Source organism: Emydura macquarii, unplaced genomic scaffold (assembly GCF_026122565.2).
Source record: "Emydura macquarii macquarii isolate MOO-44397 ecotype Brisbane River unplaced genomic scaffold, CSIRO-AGI_Emac_v2 contig_2636, whole genome shotgun sequence".
NCBI classification, from domain to species: domain Eukaryota; kingdom Metazoa; phylum Chordata; order Testudines; family Chelidae; genus Emydura; species Emydura macquarii.
Genome location: NW_027132773.1, coordinates 22907433 through 22927567, shown reverse-complemented (window position 1 = coordinate 22927567; position 20135 = coordinate 22907433). Strand labels below are relative to the sequence as shown.

General features: G+C 41.4%; 1 protein-coding gene across 1 annotated transcript in view; it reads right to left on the bottom strand.

The window, feature by feature from the left end:
- Nucleotides 1-9582: 9582 nt before the first annotated feature.
- PTPRZ1 (protein tyrosine phosphatase receptor type Z1) overlaps nucleotides 9583-20135 on the bottom strand; it is a 183533-nt gene continuing 172980 nt past the window's right edge. Inside the window, exons 23-30 of the mRNA XM_067563972.1 lie at nucleotides 19133-19279; nucleotides 17851-17944; nucleotides 17501-17574; nucleotides 16501-16629; nucleotides 15591-15737; nucleotides 12517-12659; nucleotides 11557-11692; nucleotides 9583-10594 (exon numbers count right to left, since the gene is read on the bottom strand). Coding sequence (XP_067420073.1) covers nucleotides 10454-10594; nucleotides 11557-11692; nucleotides 12517-12659; nucleotides 15591-15737; nucleotides 16501-16629; nucleotides 17501-17574; nucleotides 17851-17944; nucleotides 19133-19279 — 1011 coding nt within the window. The 3' untranslated portion in view covers nucleotides 9583-10453. The remainder of the gene's footprint in view (nucleotides 10595-11556; nucleotides 11693-12516; nucleotides 12660-15590; nucleotides 15738-16500; nucleotides 16630-17500; nucleotides 17575-17850; nucleotides 17945-19132; nucleotides 19280-20135) is intronic.

The window sequence follows — 20135 nt, the reverse complement described above, 5'->3', positions numbered from 1 at the left end:
CACTCCGTTCCCCCTCATCTCCCCCCCGAAAGGGCTTAGGTGTGTGAATCAAGGAAAGGGATCATGCCTGTGAATTCTAAGCAGAGAGAGGTGCCTGGAGTTAGCGACCTAACTTCCTTTCGAGGGCTAGGGCTTAGTCTACACCTCCTCATTGACATTTCCTATTGGCTAGTTGCAGGACTGTCCACTCAGCGTGCTGTGTTTTGTGGATTCCACTCTTGGGCACCTAATTCTCCCGCTCCATTGTACAGGTAGCATGGGCTGTGGAATCCACTAAGTAGCAGGGTGCCTAAAATGTTAAACTTTGCAACGCTTAACATTTAAGTCCCCTTTGTGGACCTAGCCCTTAGTGTTTTCTCTTATGGGCATATAAATATGACAGAAATAAGTCCAGTTAATGAGTTCCAACCAGTAATTATCTTTAAACAGTGTCTTGGTTTAAGTTGTTACCAAATGTATATCAAAGTAATTACCAGAAGCAGAACTAAATACTGAATTTGCATCTTGCTACCAAGAAAATATTGATCATGTTGTAAAGTAAATGAATAATTATATTTTTGTACATCTCAGAGTAATATGAAAGAAATGATAGTTTCAGAAACTCTAGTTTGCTAGTGCATTAAATCGTGTGAAATCTCGAAATGGCAGTCTTTGCAGACTTTAAATATAAAAGCTCCATTTTCATATCTGCTGAATTTGTGGTTCTTGGAAATCAGAAAAAACTGTACAAGTTAATTGAGAGTGCTTAAAACCCCCACACCAAATCCATGTTTCTAGTTACTGAATGGAAATTTGTTACACATTGGATTAATAACTGTAGCATGTATTGCTTTTTTTCAGTTGAAGGGCATGCAATAGCATATAAAAGTACTCTACGCTTGGGGTTAGCAAGGGCATTTAGGATATAAATATAGTGCAGTTAAAATGTCATTGGGAGAAGCTGTTAAGTTTGTTTGCTTTGAATTATTATTTCCACTTAACTTGGCCTAGCTGAATGTAATTACACGTGTAAAGGAAATAGACTGCGATGTGCAAGACCTTAAAATATTATAGGCAGAGAGGTATAAATCCAGGATGTACTAATGTTTTTACACCGGTCTGAGAGCATCTTCTCCTTCCTCTCTGCCTCGTCATAGAACACATTTTGAAAACATTCATCCAATCCGTTCATCAATTAGGACTCCCACTGAACTCAGTGTCTGGTCTACAAAGCTGTTCTTCCCTCCTGTAATACTGACCATTGATTGTGGAAGTCTGCCTGCTTTTTTCCTTCTCGGTTCCTCCCCACTTCACCCTTTCCCCTAGTTTACTGTGTCACAGCCCTGAGAGGTCAGACTTCCAGATGTAATTTTCTTTTCTGGAAGTAGTGATCAACTGCAATCATAGATGAAGTTCATGTTTATTTTTATCTCTAATCTATTTTTACAGGAGTTAGATGTTCTAGGTGCAATATTTATTTAAGGAAATGGTAGTTGCCACAAAGCTGAGGATGTTAGGAAGTAGAGGGAGAAAGCTGAAAGTAAGGGATGGTAGAAAAAAGTCCAAGGGCTAAATAGAGAGGTGTCTAGGGAAGGATTTAGTAGTGGCACACTAAACTGCTTCATGTTCCCAACTCTTGATTCTGTCCGTCTGGTTACCATGTCCATTTGATCAGGATAAGAGTGAAATCCTGACCTCAGTGAAGTCAATGGAAAAACTTCCATTGGCTTCAGTAGGACCAGGATTTCATCCAAGAACACTGTCTAGAACCCCACTCACCCACCCACTGAGCTGTGCCTGGATTGAATTTATTTTCCCCCACGACAGAAGGCAAGTGCACTGAGAAAATGGGGTTTGATTTTAATTCTTTTAAATACTGATTTCAGAGCAGGAGAGGAGGAACCACTCTGGTGTTTCCTTCAAGAACTACTTCTGCACCCTTTGAAGGGATGGGAGATAATGTGTTGCTATTGCCCAGTGCCGGAGCTGTGTCTGTTCTCCTAGACCTTTTTTGAAACCAAAAAGCCTCTGAAGCTTTCTTTATGAAGACTGCAGACTTCTCTTTAAAGTAATAACTGGGGAGTGCTGAAAACTGTATCAGCATGCATGGTGCTTAAAGAAAACAATTCTGCAAAAGAAGTTGGTTTTTGTCTTTGTAATGGTTTGTTTTAAAAATCTTGTTTTTAAATGTGGGAACTTCTGATGTTGGGTTATTTTGTATACAACATGAGTTTCTACGTGTGAAGCTTATAGAAGTACACGGTTTCTGCTGTGATGTCTTCTGTAAACAATAAATGTCTTTTTGAAGCTGAGTTTATACTGGCTGCCTCCTTTCTGGTTTTGCATAAATCACAGCATATATCATGGATGTGGCTGTAGAAAAGAATGCCCTCTAATGGATTTGGGTGCCTAGAAGCTGTTGTCTGATCTAGACTCCAGTGTGAAATTCTCCTGGCACAACTCCCATTTACTTTGTTGGAGCCAGGATTTCCCTTGGAGGATCCAATCCGGCAAGCTTCGGTTGGGATCTGCATGGGTACAGGGATCTGCCTGTATGCAGCAGTGTGCATCATCAGGGCCCTTATTGAGATGCATAAATATTCAGTCAACACAAATGTTAGAAACCCAGAAAATGCACAGTTAAGGTTGTACTGTCCAGTCCACATCCCCACAACTGTAACTGTACCCCACCCCACTTGCTTGCTGCTCCTTCTTCTCCCCCTCCCTAGGTTGGGAGGGACTTGCCTGCAGAGTCGGGGCTGAGAGCTGCAGCCACCGGATGCAGGTAGGAGGTGGCTTGAGTAGGGGTTGGTTTGGGTGATGACCCAGTGCTTGCCTTCCTTCAGTAGATCTGCCTGGACATTGTGAAGTCCCCTTTTTGACTGGATTTTCCAGTCAGAAACTGGGCATCTGGCCCACCCACCTCTCCTTAACACCATTTTCTACACCTCCCACCACCCCTCATTTTCAACTCTAGATCTGCCCTCTTAGCTTTACATTTCCATGGACCCTTGGTGCACCATTGAACTGGAGGAGTACTAGCGGAGGGGAGGTAGACTGCTCTGGACAATCGGCTGGCTTATCCACACACACATATCGTACTGCTTTAACTACACTGCTGCAGTTAAATTAGTACAACTTCTTCCTGCGCTGTGGATGCAGTTATACTGGGATAGCTTACTTTCATAAAGGAAGGGAATAAGGTATATTGCTATAGGGGACCGTCCTATGATATAACTGCCCCCACAATAGGGTGTGTACTAGTATAATCTATTTTGGTTTTTAAAAAAAAGCACAAAACCTGTGTATAGACCAGCCCTTGCTGAGGGCTAAGGTAATGCCATCTTCCTGAGGGACTTCCACTGAATTTCCCTTTCTCCTTTAATTTCACTGTTCTTAACCCTCAGACCAGTATGGATCTGGAACCATCTCACAGAAGCCTATGACACTCTAATGTGCCTCAGGAATCCCTTAGTCAGGGGATCAAAGCGGCAGAGTTCAGGTGATAGAATTTTGGTGCAGGGAGCATGACGCTAACTGCATGCCTGGATTTTTTTTTTTTTTAATGGTTGTCTTTGTCTTTTTCCAAGTTCAAATGTTTTCCAACGAAAGCTACTTACTTCTATGAAGATGAGGCTGCTAGAATGTTACCAGCATGGCACAATGAGTGTAAATGAAATGGGGCCATGATTACTGAACATCAACAAAAGGAATCCCAATGGAAAAACAGATATACTCCATCTAAATATCCCTCCGCATTCCTATCGTAAAAGAACAATAAGGTTGCAAAGTGAAGCACTCAAACATTAGGGGGTGCTAGTGTTAAGGTTGCCTCTTCCCCACTGTACATAGACATTATGCTTCCGTCTTTAATTACATTATCTCACACTTTTTTCACCCCTGCCGTGGCTCCTGCCGCCCACCCTCTCCTTCTTGCACCTATTAACCTCATCGCTGCTCCTTTCCCGTTCTCTATCTACACCCTCCCAGCCCCTGGCTCTGGTCCCTCTTCCCCTCTGACTTTATGAATCCATCCCCTCTACTGCCTGGAGCCTCCCTTTGCCACCTCTGCTCCCAGCCACTGTCCCAACTCCTCCCTCTATCAAAACGCCACCCCTTTCCCCCTGCCTTTATCCGCCTTGGCTCCTGCTTTCAGTTCCTGTGCCTGGGACCACCTCAGCCCTCAGCTGGGAAAGGCAGTCACAGGGACAGGCCTGTTCGAGAGCGTCAGAGCATTTAGCTGGCACACTCTAACAAGTCTAGTCCTAGCATGTGTGTGTGTTCAGCGCTTACAGTGTGGCCAAATTTGGGTGAAATTGCGGGTGGCTGGCTACGAGCACATACCTAACATGAAGATAACGCCTCCTCTGCCAAATAGCGAGCCTTTGAGCCAATGCTAGAGTGCCTTAACAAAATGAGTAAGCGTTTCTTCAAACACGAGCAATGCGCCCTTCTCTCTCTCAGCCTCCGCCCTCGGCAGTCATCTTATTCACAGAAACAGCTGGACTGGTTTAGCAGAAATGTTCCAAAAACGTTCAGCCTGAGTGAGAGGCACCCTAGGTGAAAAAGTCTGCCTAAACTGCTACAGTTTGGCCAAATTATAAGCAACTGAAAAGTGGGTCTTAGATGGGCAGGCAGCTGATGGTAGCAGTGTCACTACCTGCACCAGCGATAATTTAATCTGCAGTGCCATTAAGAGCCCTTGCTCCTGGCGACTGTTATTCGAGCAGTTGCATGTGAGATGTGCATGTCGTCTGCAAAGCTTTTCCTTAAATATGCCTTCAAAATAACAAATGCTGTATTTTCAGGGTTTAGGAGTGTGCTGGTGCATATTTGGTCCATTTGTGGGTCGTCTTAGGAAGGCAGTTATAATCACGTCATGAGCCCCAGCTTTTTTTTTTTTTTTTTTATTAAAAGCCTTAAATTGACATTGTTAAGCCTTAGTTGAGGACTTGCCATGTAGCCCCCGCCCCCCCAGCATCTTTTCCAAACTTGACCCAGTTTACAAAGACAGGCTATATGTCTTTTGAGGCTGTGGCATGGATTAGAAGAAAAAATTAATTAACAATGGCCTTTGTCTGAGACTTACTTGCCAGCTCTATTTGGGAACTGACACACATTTATTAAAAATCAGTAATCCATCTCAGGTTGAAGCTTATGGAAGATTTCTTACGATTCTTAATTTTTTTCAAGATCAAACCCAATATGTGTTGCTAAAGAGATTATCCTAAGGACTTATGTTTTAAATAAGTTGTCAGGCGTACTAAAATGATGACTGTGGTTGCAGACCTCAGTGGAAGAAATCTTGGAACAACACTTGATTCCTTGGATTATCATTTTAAAATGTCTCTAAAACAGTTTTGTAGTTTGAAAGAAATGCTGAGTTAATGGGGTGAATTTTCAAAATAGGACCATTCAGGTTTGCTAACTATTTTCAATTGAAAGGAGTGGGGTAAAAATACTAATCAAAGGTGTCACGGGAAAAAAAATGATGACATTGTGTTGAACTATGGGCCAGCTTTCCTAGCACAAAAGCTGCAGACGAAGCAGACAGAAAGCTTTAGGTTTACTTGTACTGTTGCTTTGAATCATACTGTGTGCCGATATTATGATGAGGTGAAGACATACGAAGTAAGAGGATTAGGGAACGGGGCTAGGGAAGCAGCCATAAGATCAAAATTAACCTCCCTGGCACTTGTATCCCACGGGATTAAGAAAAGAAAAAATATTTTGTCTGTTTATGTTCTGTGTTGCAAGAAGAGAGCCTTAAATTCCATAGCTGCCCTGTTGAACTATTTATGCAGAGTTGAAGATTTCAAGCACTTGAGTGCATTGCAAGACACACAAATCAGTTGCCCAGGCCCCACAGAGGAAGCTGTCTTCAGTTAAATAAGGAACATACTACATCTTTAAAATATAGCTCAGCTGAATGTTGTAAAGATGCAATTTATGGAGTTTTACAATGTTGTATTTTTGTGGGAGTGAGCAGGTACAGTGTACATGGAACTCTGCTTATTCATCAAATGACGAGACAGATGCATAAACTAAAGCGTATCTGTACAAACATAGGTTTAAAAAAAACCAAATCCAAACGTTCTCAGGCCGTCAGCATGACTAAGATCATTCATCTGTTCAAACACAATGTGCCCGTGCAACGCTCTATTTCCTACCTAACCTAGAATTAACAATTTACAAATATAAGTAAGAGAACGAGAATAACTTTAGCAGCGAGCAACCTGATTCACAAAGAGAGGCGCCTTTATTTCCATATGAGTGAATTGTGCAATTTGTTGACCCTTTGAATTAGGGAGGCAGGGGGCTGCATAACTATAGACGCAGAGGAGGTCAAGTGGAAAATGGGATTTAACAGAATAAATACATTGGCACAATTTTGGCAGACAAATTATGCATTGTCTTGTTTTGACTGATTCAGGTCAGTCCACTCATACTTGAGATTTCATCTACATGGTACACAAAATATGCAGGAGATACAATGAATTTGCCTAATTTTTTAGGCAAATCCCTTCTACTTAGGGTATAGCTACATGGTCAGTTACGTGCAGCCATTCGGGATGTAACGCTACGTTGCTGTGCTCTAACTGGCCATGTGACACTGCTACTGTGCGCTCAAAGTTCTATAGCGTGCTTTGATGTACAACTGTTTCAAAATGAGTTCCTGTAAAATGAGAGACTCCCTGTTGCTGGAAGACAGAGGTAATGTTAAGGCTCCAGGACTGTAGCCAATAAATCAGAGAAGCTGAAGACAAAATGTTATAAATGGTCCCCTTGTGAAGTTATACAAACAAGCACTGTTGCAGCTCTCAGTCCCTCTAGCCTTCATAGTGCTGCAGTCTGGAGCCCAGAGAGCCCCTTTAATGCCTATTTATTGTCAGGCACTCCTCAGGTAAGCACATAAAAATAGCCATACTGGATTAGCCCAATGGTCCATCTAGCCCAGCATCCTGTCTTTCAACAGTGGTCAGTGGCAGGTGCTTCAGAGGGAATGAACAGAAGATGGCAATTATCAAGTGATCCACCCCCTATTGTTCGCTTCTGGCAGTCTGAGGCTAGGGACACCCAGAATGTGGGGTTGCAGTCCAGACCATCTTGGCTAATAGCTATTGATGGACCTGTCCTCCATGACCTTATCTTTTTTTGAACCCTGTTATAGTTTTGGCTGTCACAACATGGCCTAGCAACGAATGCCACAGGTTGACCGTGCAGTGTGTGTAGAAGTATTTCCTTTTGTTTGTTTTAAACCTGCTGTCTATTAATTTCACTGGGTAACCCACTGGTGCTTGTGTATGTGAAGGAATAAATAACATTGCCTTATTCCCTTTCTCACCACCAGTCATGATTTCATAGCCCTCTATCAAATCCCCCCCCCCTTTTTTTTTTTTTTTGAGATGGCGGCGACCAAAACTGCATGCTGTATTTAAGGTGTGGGCGTCTCATGGATTTATATAGTGTCATTATGCTATTTTCTGTCTTATTATCTATTCTTTTCCTAATATAGTTAGCTTTTTTGACTGCTGCTGCATATTGAGCAGATGTTTTTAGAGAACTAGCCACAATAAAGGCCACGATCGCTTTCTTGAGTGATAATGGCTAATTTAGATCTGATCATTGTATCTATAGTTGGATGTTTTCCAATGTGCCTTAGGTTGCATTTATCAACATTGAATTTCAACTGCCATTTTGTTGCCCAGTCACCCAGTTTTGTGGGAGCCCTTTATAACTCTTCGCAGTCAGCCTTACACTTAACTATCTTGAATAATTTTTTATCATCTGCCAATTTTGCCACTTCACTATTTACTCCTTTTCTTTAGATCGTTTATGACTGTTGAACAGTACTGGTCCCAGTACAGATCCCTGAGGGCATCACTATTCACCTCTCTCCATTCTGAAAACTGACCATTTATTCCTACCTTTGCTTCTTATCTTTTAACCAGTTACTGATCCATGAGAGGACCTTCCTTCTTACCCCATGACTGCTTACTTTTCTTAAGAGTCTTTGGTGAGAGACGTTGTCAAAGGCTTTCTGAAAGTCCAAGTACACTATACTCACTGGATCACTCGTCCACATTTGTTGTTCCCCTCAAAGAATTATAATAGGCATGATTTTCCTTTACAAAAGCTGTATGGGTTCTTCCCCAACATAGCATATTCATTTGTGTGTCTGATCATTCTATTCTTTACTATAGTTTCAACCAATTTGCGTAGTTCTGAAGTTTGGCTTACTGGCCTGTAATTGCCAGGATCACTTCTGGAGATTTTTTAAAAAATTGGCGTCACATTAGTTATCCTCCAGTCATCTGGTCCTGATTTAAGTAATAGGTTACATACACTTAGGCCAGGTTTACACTTACCTGAGAATTTGGCGGTAGTGCATGGCATCTTCACTGTGCTGTGCCCCCTTGACACAGTGTTATGCCACTGAGGGGGTGATTTTAGTGCATCGACTTCCTGATCGATTGAGCGGGTCTTTACTGACCGGTCGATCGATCCAAAAAGATCGATCTGACGGCAGCGAATTTGCTGCTGTCGGTATGTACATAGCCTTAGTAGTTCTGCAATGTCATATTTGAGTTCTTTCAGAACTTGGGTGAATATCATCTGATCCTGGTGACCTATTACTGTTTAATTTATCAATTTGTTCCAAAACTTCCTCTGTTGACACCTCAATCTGGGAGCGTTCCTGATTTGTCACCTAAAAAGAATGTGGGCATCTCATTCACATTCTCTACAGTGAAAACTGATGCAAAGAATTAATTTAGCTTCTCCACGATGGCATTATCTTCCTGGAGTGCTCCTTTAGCATCTTGATCGTCCAGCAGCCCCACTGATTGTTTGGCAGGGTTCCTGCTTCTGATATACTTAAAAAAAATTTGCTGTTAGTTTTTGAGTCTTTTGTTAGTGGCTCTTCAAATTCTTTTTTGACCTGCCTAATTATGCGTTTACACGTGACCTGCTGGAGGTTATGCTCCTTTCTATTTCCCTCAGGTATACAAAGACCTCTTACAGTGCTACAAGCCCAAACGGGTTGACCTTAATCTGTCTCTAGTTTCCGTCTGGGATAAAATCGGTTCCACTCTCATTGCCACAAAATTCCTGTCCAGGCTCATATCATATCCCAATATGCCCCCTAAAAAACTAAAACCAACTGTTCCACAGTGAGCTGGTTATTGTTACACTAGCCTCACTAAAATTAGCACTGCTTTAGCCTTCTCTACTCTCATGGACATAGTGGGCTTGATTTCAATATATGGCCTCTATTTCTAAGGTTATAAATTCAAAGTTTTGTGGAAGGTTGAGGGGGTGAAGCTGAGACTCCTAACTCCTACTTAGAAACCACTACTTCTTGTGCTGCTTCTGCCAGGGGCTAGTCCCCACCTCACAGCAGAAGGCAGCAAAGCGCTGAGAGCACAATCACAACCAACTGGAGCAAATCCAGAACGGTGGAGGCAGGGTGGAACTTAGCACTTGTGAGTTTCACATAGATAATAAGTTTTTCTAACTTGGCCTTGAGCCAGTAACATTGTTCTTGATGAGTAAAATGTTTTCAGTATTGTTGATGCAGATCATTTACTGTGTGAGGCATAGACTGGAATATTTATATTTATTTTTGCAATGCCTTAGGTAAAAACAATTAAAACAATGCCAAGTACATATGTTATTCTCATAAAAATGTCTCCTTTCAAAACAACTGAATTTATATTTTCCACAAAAAGTTAAAATTACATGCACATATATGAAGGTTAAATCACCTAAGATGCACAACAGTATATCAGAAGACTTTGTTAAAATAAAAACAGATACTGAACTACTTCATTATAACAATGCAATTACACAGAACTAGAAAACTGACCCTGTAGTAAAATATAAAAATCTACAATTATAAATATAAATTTGGTCCATGGAATCACTATAGAAGTATTTACAGTAAGTGTCAGATTACTAGTCTAAGTATCTACTGCAGTCTTAAAATGTTGAATATTCTAGAGAACAGTATTTTATTTACATTCCACTATATTAAAAGTTACATTTCTAGCAAATGTATGGATTGCTATTAATACAGCAAGTAAATTGGATACTAAAACATTACATGTTTATTTGTAGTTGAGAACCCCTAACACCTATAAATATGATAAATTTTAAGTTAATAGTAAAGCCAGACAAATTGAAAACTAATACTGAAAAACATACCACAATTTCATTCTTAGAAACACAGTAAGATTCAATCATTAGTCCAGACGTAACATATGTATTACAAGAAATCTTTCAAAAAAAGGCACACATTGTTAATGATGTAAGTTCGGAATTAAGGTCTTATGCCACAAAAATAACTGTTTATTTAAACAAGGGGCAGGGACAGACCATATAATAACTGGACAGATTTCCCCCTGCATAATTTAAAAATGAAAACAATAATGCTAAATTCCAGCGATGACTGGGGTGTGTATGTGTGTGTCAGTTAAACTAAAGATTCTAAACTTTCAGCTGCATTTCCATCAGGTAAAGCTGTGCCATTACTGTCCATAGATGCAGAAGGATTTTCTTCTTGCCTTGTGCTGACAAGACTGAGGATAGCTTTGTACAGAAACTGGTACTGCTCCTAAAGAAGAAAAGAGGATATGTTCATTATGGTGCTCTAAATAATAATGCTAGATTATCTTGTAATACTTTTACACAAAAATAATTTGGCAGCTTATGATGAGTCAATTTGTTGCTATACAGCCCCCCCTGCAATCTACTGTATGTAACTCGTTAGCTGATGTGTTAATTCTATGACAAATAGCCCCCATCTGTGTACAGTGTGTAACTCAGTATCAATAGGTGTTGTGCACGTGCTCCAAGGCAAAATATTTTCTTGTGCATTATTTTAAAATATATGGGGTAAAATCCATGCTCCCAGAGACTTCAGCACCACAAAATGTGAAATGTTCCCTTTGTCACACCAGTGTAATTCTGGGGTAATAGCACTGAACCTACTCTATGTTTGCATTGGTGTAAGTGACAGCAGAATTTAGCACATAATTGCCATCTTACAGTGAATTTTGAGCTGTTCCTACATTGCCTTCACTGGAGATTTTTAATCTAATACTGTATTCTGTTTTGCTCTTTCTGAAACCCCAGGGAAATTGATCTTAAGTGATCACTTGTAGATCAACAAAGATCAGGGGCTAAGTGGCAGTAGTAGCACACTTTTACTAAATATTGATCCTAATCATGCTGGAAACATTCGGGTGATCGCTCAAGTGTCTACTTGGAATGTCTGGGAGTGTGCATATATTCCTTGGTGAATTCAAACCATAATTTGCAGATTATAGTGCAGGTTTTGTAATAGTATAGGAAGTGCTGCACTTTCTGACTGACAATTATTAAATAATATTCTATCAAGTAGACTTAATATATTTAGTTATTCATAAGAAGCACTTTAATTTGGAACACAGTTCTGCTTTAACCCATGAAGAGATTAACACACACACAAATGTGGTTCTGCTGTTCTAAGACCTTAATTTTGCCAAAGCTATTACACACATTGAAAAAATATACACACTTTGCTTATTTACTTACAATGTCTGTGAAGACTCCTGGCCTCATCAAATTTATCATCTTAGCTACCTGATAAACGTCCATGGAACTTTCGTTTTCCAGCTGATGCATGAGTGTTGTTAGTGCACAAAAGGTACCTGCCGTCACTCCCCCATGCCTTTTGAAAGTTAAAAAACATACAAAAGAAATATTTGTATGAACTGGGTCATATTCCCTCCGCTGGAGAAAATGCAGAAGCCCTCTAAGTGCATGGGGGAACATTCTATGCTGCACCTCCAGGAGGCAGAGCACACAGGGAGGGCGGCTGCTTTGATGGCTTTATATCTCTTTGGCATCCTTCAGATCCTGAGCTGCCCTCAGGCTCCCAGTGTAATTTTGGCACCCCTGTGACCCGTCTAAGTTATGGCAGCCAACACAACCAGGAATCTCTGCAGCACTGTGTGCTAGGCTCAACACCCCCCCAACACACCTTCTTGCTCCCACCCCTTCTATCCTTGTGACAGCCCCTACCCTAGGGCTTGTGTAGGGGTACTCAGGAGCCAGCTTTATGGCTGTCCCTAGATGCCTGGATCGAGAGAATCCTCCCACAGCTAGAATCAGGGCTCTTTTGGGCTGCTCCAACCCTTTTTTCCATGGTATAGGGGCCAGAGCAGGGATGAGGATCTCACCCACAGTGATTTCTAAAGACCAGTATCTAAATAGCGTATTTATTTCTCACCAAAGAATGACACAAAATTATTTAATCTCCTTTGGATGGAAACTGGTTCATCTTTCAGACTATCAAAAAACAAAGACCCCAAAAGAGAACATTCTTGATTCTGAAATAACAGGATGGTTCTGCTGCTTTTGTTACTTGCTTTATATATAGGCTTGGGGCCTGATTTCAATGGCTCAGGCTCTTTGTGAGAAATAAACATGGATGTGGTGGGCTAATACCCATGTATGCAGTATCCAAAGCAAAGTGAAAGTTACAATACTTACTCATCATGCACTATCATGGGTCCATCTCTGTTGGAAGTTTCTTCTTTTATGATACTTATAAGTTCAAATGTTTTACTAATAGGGCTATCAGGATTTGGCCATTTTGGACACTGAAAATGCCTCACTTCAAGTACATAGTCGTCCTAAAAGGAAAACGTCATGATTAATAGTTTTGCATAAATTTAGCTCTTTAAAAATAGACTGTCCTTGTACTGTGTCTTGTGGAGAGTTGTGCACATTGTCAATGCCTAACACACATAAAATAATGTCTACAATTTTCTTTCGTTTCTCTGTTACACTAGGAAACTGTAGTTTCTTATGAGCTAACAAATGCTCCACAAATAACTTAGCAAAAATGTGACTTGTTTCTTCAAGACAAGTATATCAAATCTTAAATTAAACCCTAAAAGCTCAATCTTGCAAGGTATTGATTTCTTGCTCCACCAAAACACTTACAAAATTAAGCGTGTGAGTAGGCTGATGTCAATGGATTAAACTTCCATGCGCAGTATCTTTCAGGACTAACCCCTTAAATTCCTGGGGTTAATTTGGAAATAAACTACATTTAACCCTAGAATTTCTATATTGTTTCTATTAAAATTAATAGGGCATTTGTATGATTAAAACAAGGCCCCCCTCTTCCTCCCTGGGGTCCCACCTCTGCCCTGCCTCTTCCCCGGAGGCTCCGCCACTCATTGCTCTTCCTCTTCCCCTTTCCCCGTTCGATCCTTTCCACGTTCCTCCCCCGTCCCCCAGTGATTTAAGCAAAGTGAACGAAGTCACTGTATGCTTTGCCTTTATATGGCCATATATTTCCTTTCTGATCATCAAGGAAACTTAATCACAAGGACCAACTATCCACTTCCAGTAAACATGCATGAAACTTTTACCCATAAATGAGTCTGGGTTGGTTCTTCATAATTTTTGACCACTTTTGGCACTTTTAAAAACCAGACCTTAATTGCATTTCTTATTAAATAATGTCTGGTAGATAAGAGTATTGTTTAATTTCTTTGGCAGCCAAAAAAATCAAAGACTTCTGGACATGCTAATGAATGCTACATAATAGTAAAATTATAAAACAAAGCTATATATTGTATTTACACCAGAGAAGGATTAGAATTAAAATATCGGCACAGAGGATAAAATGCACAACTTCCAGTAACAACAATAGAAAAGTCCTGTCTAATGGTTTTCTCACTCTGAAGAGGGTGGGTTTTTTGTTTTGTTATTTTTGCATTCATCTATCACTATTCCTTATTTCTGTCGGGGGCGAGGGGCATGGAAGGCAGAGGCCGAGGACAAGAGCACAGTGGAGCGGGGGGTCAGTTCCCGAAGCTAGGCAAGGGCCAGGGGTAAGAGCACAGTGGGGAGGCAGGGCGTTGGTCCCTGGAGTCAGGCAGGGGCCAGGATCAAGCACAGCAGGGCAAGGGAGGGGGTCGGTCTCTGGAGCGAGGCAAGTGCTGCGGGCACCGCGCAGCTGGTACCTATCTCTCGCCACCGGAGCCAGGTCCTTGGAAGCCAGTTCTCTTTCGCTCCAGCTGAGCTGCAGCTGCTCTTCCCACCCACCTGGTGTAAAGGCTTTTAGTGTCAGGGGCAGTCAGTGCTGACTGGACACCTGGCAACAGGGGTGCAGTAACAGGTGGAGTTAGGGTGCCATGGCCCCATCACTTTTTCCGGCCCTAAGGACGACTGACGTGGTTGGGAGGCGGCAGAGAGGGTGGGGCTTGGGGGAAGAGGCAGGAGCAGGGAGAGGTGGTGCAGGGGTGGGGCCTTGAGGGAAAAGGCAGAGCAGGGACAGAGCAGGGGGCGGGGCCATGGTCCGGGCTCCTTCTGAGTGTGAGCCCGGCACCACTGGCGCCATTGTAGATCTGGTACTGTGCGGCATCTATGTTGTCGCACTAAAAGTTGCAGTAAAAGTTTGTCTCTGGGCATGAGCACAGCTGCCTTAAGGTATGTCTACAGCTAAAATGCTACAGCAATGGGGGGGGGTGGGGTCTCCCACTGCTGCAGACAATCCATCTCCCCGAGAGGTGGTAGCTAGGGTGACAGAAGAATTCTTCCGTCAAGGCAGAGGTGTTTACATTGCGAGTTAGGTTGGCATAGCTACGTCTCCCAAGGATGTGGATTTTTCACACCCCCGTGAGAAATAGTTGTGCTGATGTAAATTCCCAGTGTAGATCAGCACTTGCTCTGGGCATCTGAACACTTATCTCCCACCTAAGACCCAAGGTAATCCACAAACTGGAGGAAGATACACATTCACACACCTATCTTGCCTGCAGGGCCCAGCCTGGCAGGTGTGCTCAGAGGCCAGCTAGCACTGCACAAAACAGTTGGGTATGGGGGCTCCCTTATATGTCCTTTAGCCCAGTGGTTAGGGAACTTGGCTAGGATGTGGGAAAGCACCAGATCAAGACCTGATGAGAAGGGATTTGAATAAGGATTAAGTAACAGTTAGGTGAGTGACCTAGTCACTGCTCTATGGATAATTCTGATGTGGGTCTCCCTTAATCTCTCCTACTGAAGTTGTTCCAATTGAATAATTAAATATCAGTTGAGCCTTTCTTCACCCCGGACTTCAGCACCTCTCTTTGTGTGAGGCACAAGGACCAGGATACACTCCTCTCATTGGCATCTTCCATTGGCTAATTTAGGCCTTTCCCCACCTAGTGTGTTGGCTTCTGTGGATCACATTCTAAAGTGCCTACCTCTCCCCATTTGTTGTACATGTACCTAATTAAGGCTTTCTGGGTCACAATTTTAGTCCAATGTTTTCTAAGCACCTAAAAGTTAGGTGCTGTGACACTCAGGGGTGCAATGCCTGAATCCCTCTGTGCATCCTGGCTAGGGTTGCCAATTTTGGTTGGACGTATTCCTGGAGGTTTCATCACATGACATAATCTTTAATTAAAGATTAATCTTTAATTCCTGGAGACTCCAGGACAATCCTAGAGGGTTGGCAACCCTATTGACCTAACATGTTCTTTTTTTAAAAACATTAAAATATTTAAATGTAACTTGGTTACCTTGAACAAATCAATCCCATGAGTTTACCACTTTAATGATGTTACCTGTGTAGCTTCTAGAATAAAGTCTTGGATTACAAGATTTTCCTCATTAGACAGACACTTGTGTTCTTCAGCAATCATAGTAACTTTAAAGCTCTCACAATTTATAGGCTCATCTTTGTTTGGCCAGTAGACAAATTCATCCTCAGCCTTAAAAAAACAAAAACAAAAAACCCATAAATGTTAAGTAATTTTCTTAATCCAATGTAACTGCTTTGGTAGAGAAATAATGCAAAATGTATATAAGTGACATAGACAGTCTTAAAGTTGAATTTAGGAATTTAAATCTGACAGGATTAAAAATGTCTGTTCTTGACTGTATTTTAGGCACAAGTCACAGTTTTCAGAAGTCACCCTGATCACTAAGTCTAACTTAAAAGTTTCCCATTTATGAAAAGAATAATGTTTTTGAAATGTTTGCAGAGAAAGTGAGACCTGTTTTCCTGTTCACAGCTATTTCTCAGACCACAGTATCTTTCAAGCATTTGCATGATCTTCCTCCAAAATTTGCACTCATACCCTGTGCCCTTCCCCTTCCTCAGATCTTGCCCAAAATATAAAAATAAAAAATCCTGAGATATTCCTATAGCATATGCCACTAGTCAGTGAAGAGTGCATGAGCTCATTCTTAAAATATATATACAGTTCCAACATCAGTGTCTCTCTCAATTTTTATTCAGATAAACTACTATTGACTTCTGTTGGAGTTTGTCTCAGGATTTGTCCCACAGTGAATTACATATGTTGATTTCCTATACATTTCAGATCAGTACTATCATATTCTGTTAAACATTGTAATTGGTAGAATCTCAGACTCCATATCCAAATATTGCGCTGATCTGTATGATTTTAAATTAGGATACTATTATAGCCTACATCGGATCAAACTATAACAATTAGTCATGAATCTTACCATATTCTGACTATCAGGAAGCATGACTATCAGCTGAGCATTATGGTCCCATATCATTCTCCAGAAATCCTTGATGGTATGTAGCAGCGGATGCTGGGTAATAATGAATTCGTTACTTTGATAATACCCCTGTAAAACAAACGATATTCAACCATATATATATTTAAAGGAAACTTTTTACTATACAAAGACAGAAGTCGAAAAAACAGCTTTGTTGGCCTGTGTTTCACGTGACTTATGCCTTGTAAAATGCCATGCATAAGCAGGACTGAAGGCAGTGATCAAGGTTTCCCTGTCAAGTCCTCCTACCAGCTGGCGGAGGCCCTCCGAGCTTTTGAACACACAGCCAAGGCTTTCTCCGCTTCTCTACCCCGCTCACTGTTCTCAGTGCAGCACAGTGAGTCAGGATAAGGGGAGGAATAGGCGGCCAGCACAGCTGATTCCTGGCCCTGAACATTCCACTCCCAGGAGATAGCCATGGTGTGAGGGAGACAATAGCAAAGGGGTTACAAAGAAATCCAGAGTTAAAAATGACGAGGGGGGCAAAGCAGAAAGTGGGAGGTGACACTTTGTGTCCCCTGAACAGGCACTAAAGCATTCATAGACTTGTCCCTGCTAGAACCTCCCTGAAATGGTCAGGGAGAAAGCAAGGACACGGCCTCCTCCAACATATGGACACTTTGTACCAGAATGATTAACTCTTAAGGTAGCTTTAATTAACCGCTGAAGCTCCCCCATAATTTGTGCTAAATCGTAGTTTTAAAAAGTTTTGTGTGTTTTTTTCTGTATGGTTAGACAAACTGTAATGTGTTTGAGTGGCCTTAAAAACAATTCCAGTGCCGCATCTACCAGGGAAGAATGGAAAGTATGAAAATGAAAGAAACAGCAGGGAGTCCCTTCAAAATCAAGACCGTTCCACTAATATGTAGCTATCTGTCACCTCTAAAAATATATATAGCAGTGTAGAGTATTTTTCAGGAGAACAAATCATTTGACTTACCATAATATAGGAAGCATTGATGTAGTCTGTACCTTCACCAGACAGTGATGAGATACCCACTCTAGATCTTTCCACTGTAAAAGAAAGTTGTGAACTAGTCTATATGTTGTACTCTCTGGCTCACATATTAAATAATGATAATAAAATAAAGAGCTATCAAACAGGATAAAACATCACTCAGCTGCCTTTCTATCTTTTCCTTACTTGTGGCCACTTAATGTGAAACATTCCTTCACTAAAATTATATTACAGGAATCATGTACCCTTCAGATCTTAAGGGAAGATATAATTTTACACTTAATCTATGTATAACCATTGTCATCAGAAACAATTGATTTGAACAAGCTTACCAGGAATGATTGATGAAGTTCTGTTCTTTTCTCTGTTACATTGTTTCAGTGCAGTAGAATAATCACACTGCTGTATATTAGATTGACTCAGTAGCTGAAACAATGAGATAAAAGCATCATGTTACTGTACAATGAAGAAAACAGAGATGAACTGTATAGTTAGTTGTATTAAAACCAGCTTACAGTAATGTCTTAGTTAGATCAAGTCATTCACATTTTTAACATTAATGCTCTAATAATTTTGGTTTCCAAGGAAAAGGAAGAGTGAAGGAAAGACCCTCTCTGATATTATTTGGTTTGTTAGAATTTGAGTCTTCAACACTTCCTCCAATTTACACCTGGAATCCAGCATGTCATGTATTTCCTGTGATGCAGGACTGTTAGGGGAATCCCTTCTCAGTCCACCAATTAATTTCTCTGAAAGCGTCATTGCTGAGCAATATGAGGTTCTACTTTCCCCCGGGAGTGACAGTGCAGCACTACAAGAACATCCTAGCCAGGAGAGTGACAAACTATGAATTACTATTATGAGTCTGGTTTATCATTACTCAGTAGTTAATATCGGTGAAATGCTGGTACTGTGCAAGTGTAATATTCTCAAGTAAATTAGAGCACAAAGTCAGTTGTACCACACAACCCAGCAAGCATGAAGGAGGGATTTGTTTTCCTGAATTAAAATTCATTTGGAGAGGCTGATTTCTCACTTAATGGCCAGGTTCACCCCTACTAGCAAACTGCACCTACCTGTGCCAGCCACAAGCATTACAGCCGGTGCCACGAAGGCAGCAGCTGTAGCAGGGCTGTGTTGAATCAGTACATCCCCTGCCTTCTCCATGCCATGCCTCCTCCCCAGTCATTGCTGCGTACTTTTGGGGCTGTGCTGCCTATCCTGCAAAGCAGATTACAGGCACCTTGTGCCACTACAACGCCTTCCAGGCAGTCTTTCCACCACTGGGGACCCTCTAGCAGGGACACTTCAGTAAATCTGGCCCATTATCCACCTTTCAGACTGTTTCCAGTCCTTTTTCCCCCCGAAAACATGGCTTGTTTGAGGAAGAGGTCATGATTAGGTCTTTTTACCCGACACACTGTATGTATTTGTTGTGCTGCTCTGGATCTAGTCCAAGTAGTTATGAATATAGCAAACTAATGGAAAGCTGTGGGACAAACAGTGACTTCCTCTAGTCTCAGACTTTTCAAGCCCATTGCTTTCTGTGATGGGTCGGAGTACAAAAATGACACTGTCCTGACACTTTTCATTTTGATATCCAAGAAAGCTCACCTTGAATTGTTTCTCAAGCTTCGTCTTTCCTGTTACTCCAGGTATTAAGAGGACATTAACATAGGCATGGATGTGACTGTCAGGAACTTCTGTTTCTTTACTGAGTATGGCTTCAACCAATGCATCATGAATAAAGATGTATTGCTCCTAGTAAAACAGCAACAGACATCTTAGCTCTAACAATTGTCAGACTGCTCCCAGGAACAACTTCTTTGGCTAAACTGCCACTGTTGGCTCACAGCATCCTTTCTATATGATTATGAATTCTTCCCATCTTACTGCTATGATCTAATCTGTTGAAATTTTATTTAATTATATAACTGAAGAGAATGCCAGCTAAAGATGAGCCAAAAACCTCTTCTGCTGGGGTCTGGGAGCAAGAAATGCCCACTGACTAACTGGCTGTGCCAATGACACTCCATTAACTGGTCACCACTAAAAATACCAGATCAGCTTTTGCCACACAGTAATTAGAGTAGGAATAACGGTGTTAACTGTGATATTTGTTGGCTAATGGTGATTAGGGTAGTTAGAGCCAAGCAGGAAGTCATGCATCTTTTTAATTGTTTGAATGGCAGCAGCAAAGCCTGGGTTTCCAAAAATATAACGTATATACACTGCATGGGCTCCTGAAGGGAGAGGCCTGTTAGATGTGACCAGAACAGACTGTGTCTCTTTATACTGAAACATAATATTAAAACCCAAAATCTAATACAATCACATTGTGACTTAATGCATCCCCTGTATTCACACCCTACACAGTATTATAATAACCTTTGTGCAAAATATGAATACAACTGTCCTTAACAGAGAACCCCAAGAGATACTGGCAGGTCCTCTTTGGAATTTTGTGAGGTGTGACCCCATGGTGGTAGATATGAAATTTATTAACGTCACCAAGGTGAATGGCAATGAATGAATAGGGTGGAGAGAAATTAGTGCTCAGATCTCTCTGGTCAGGGAAGGTGTGGTCCAAGAGACGGAAATATTACCTGACCAGGAG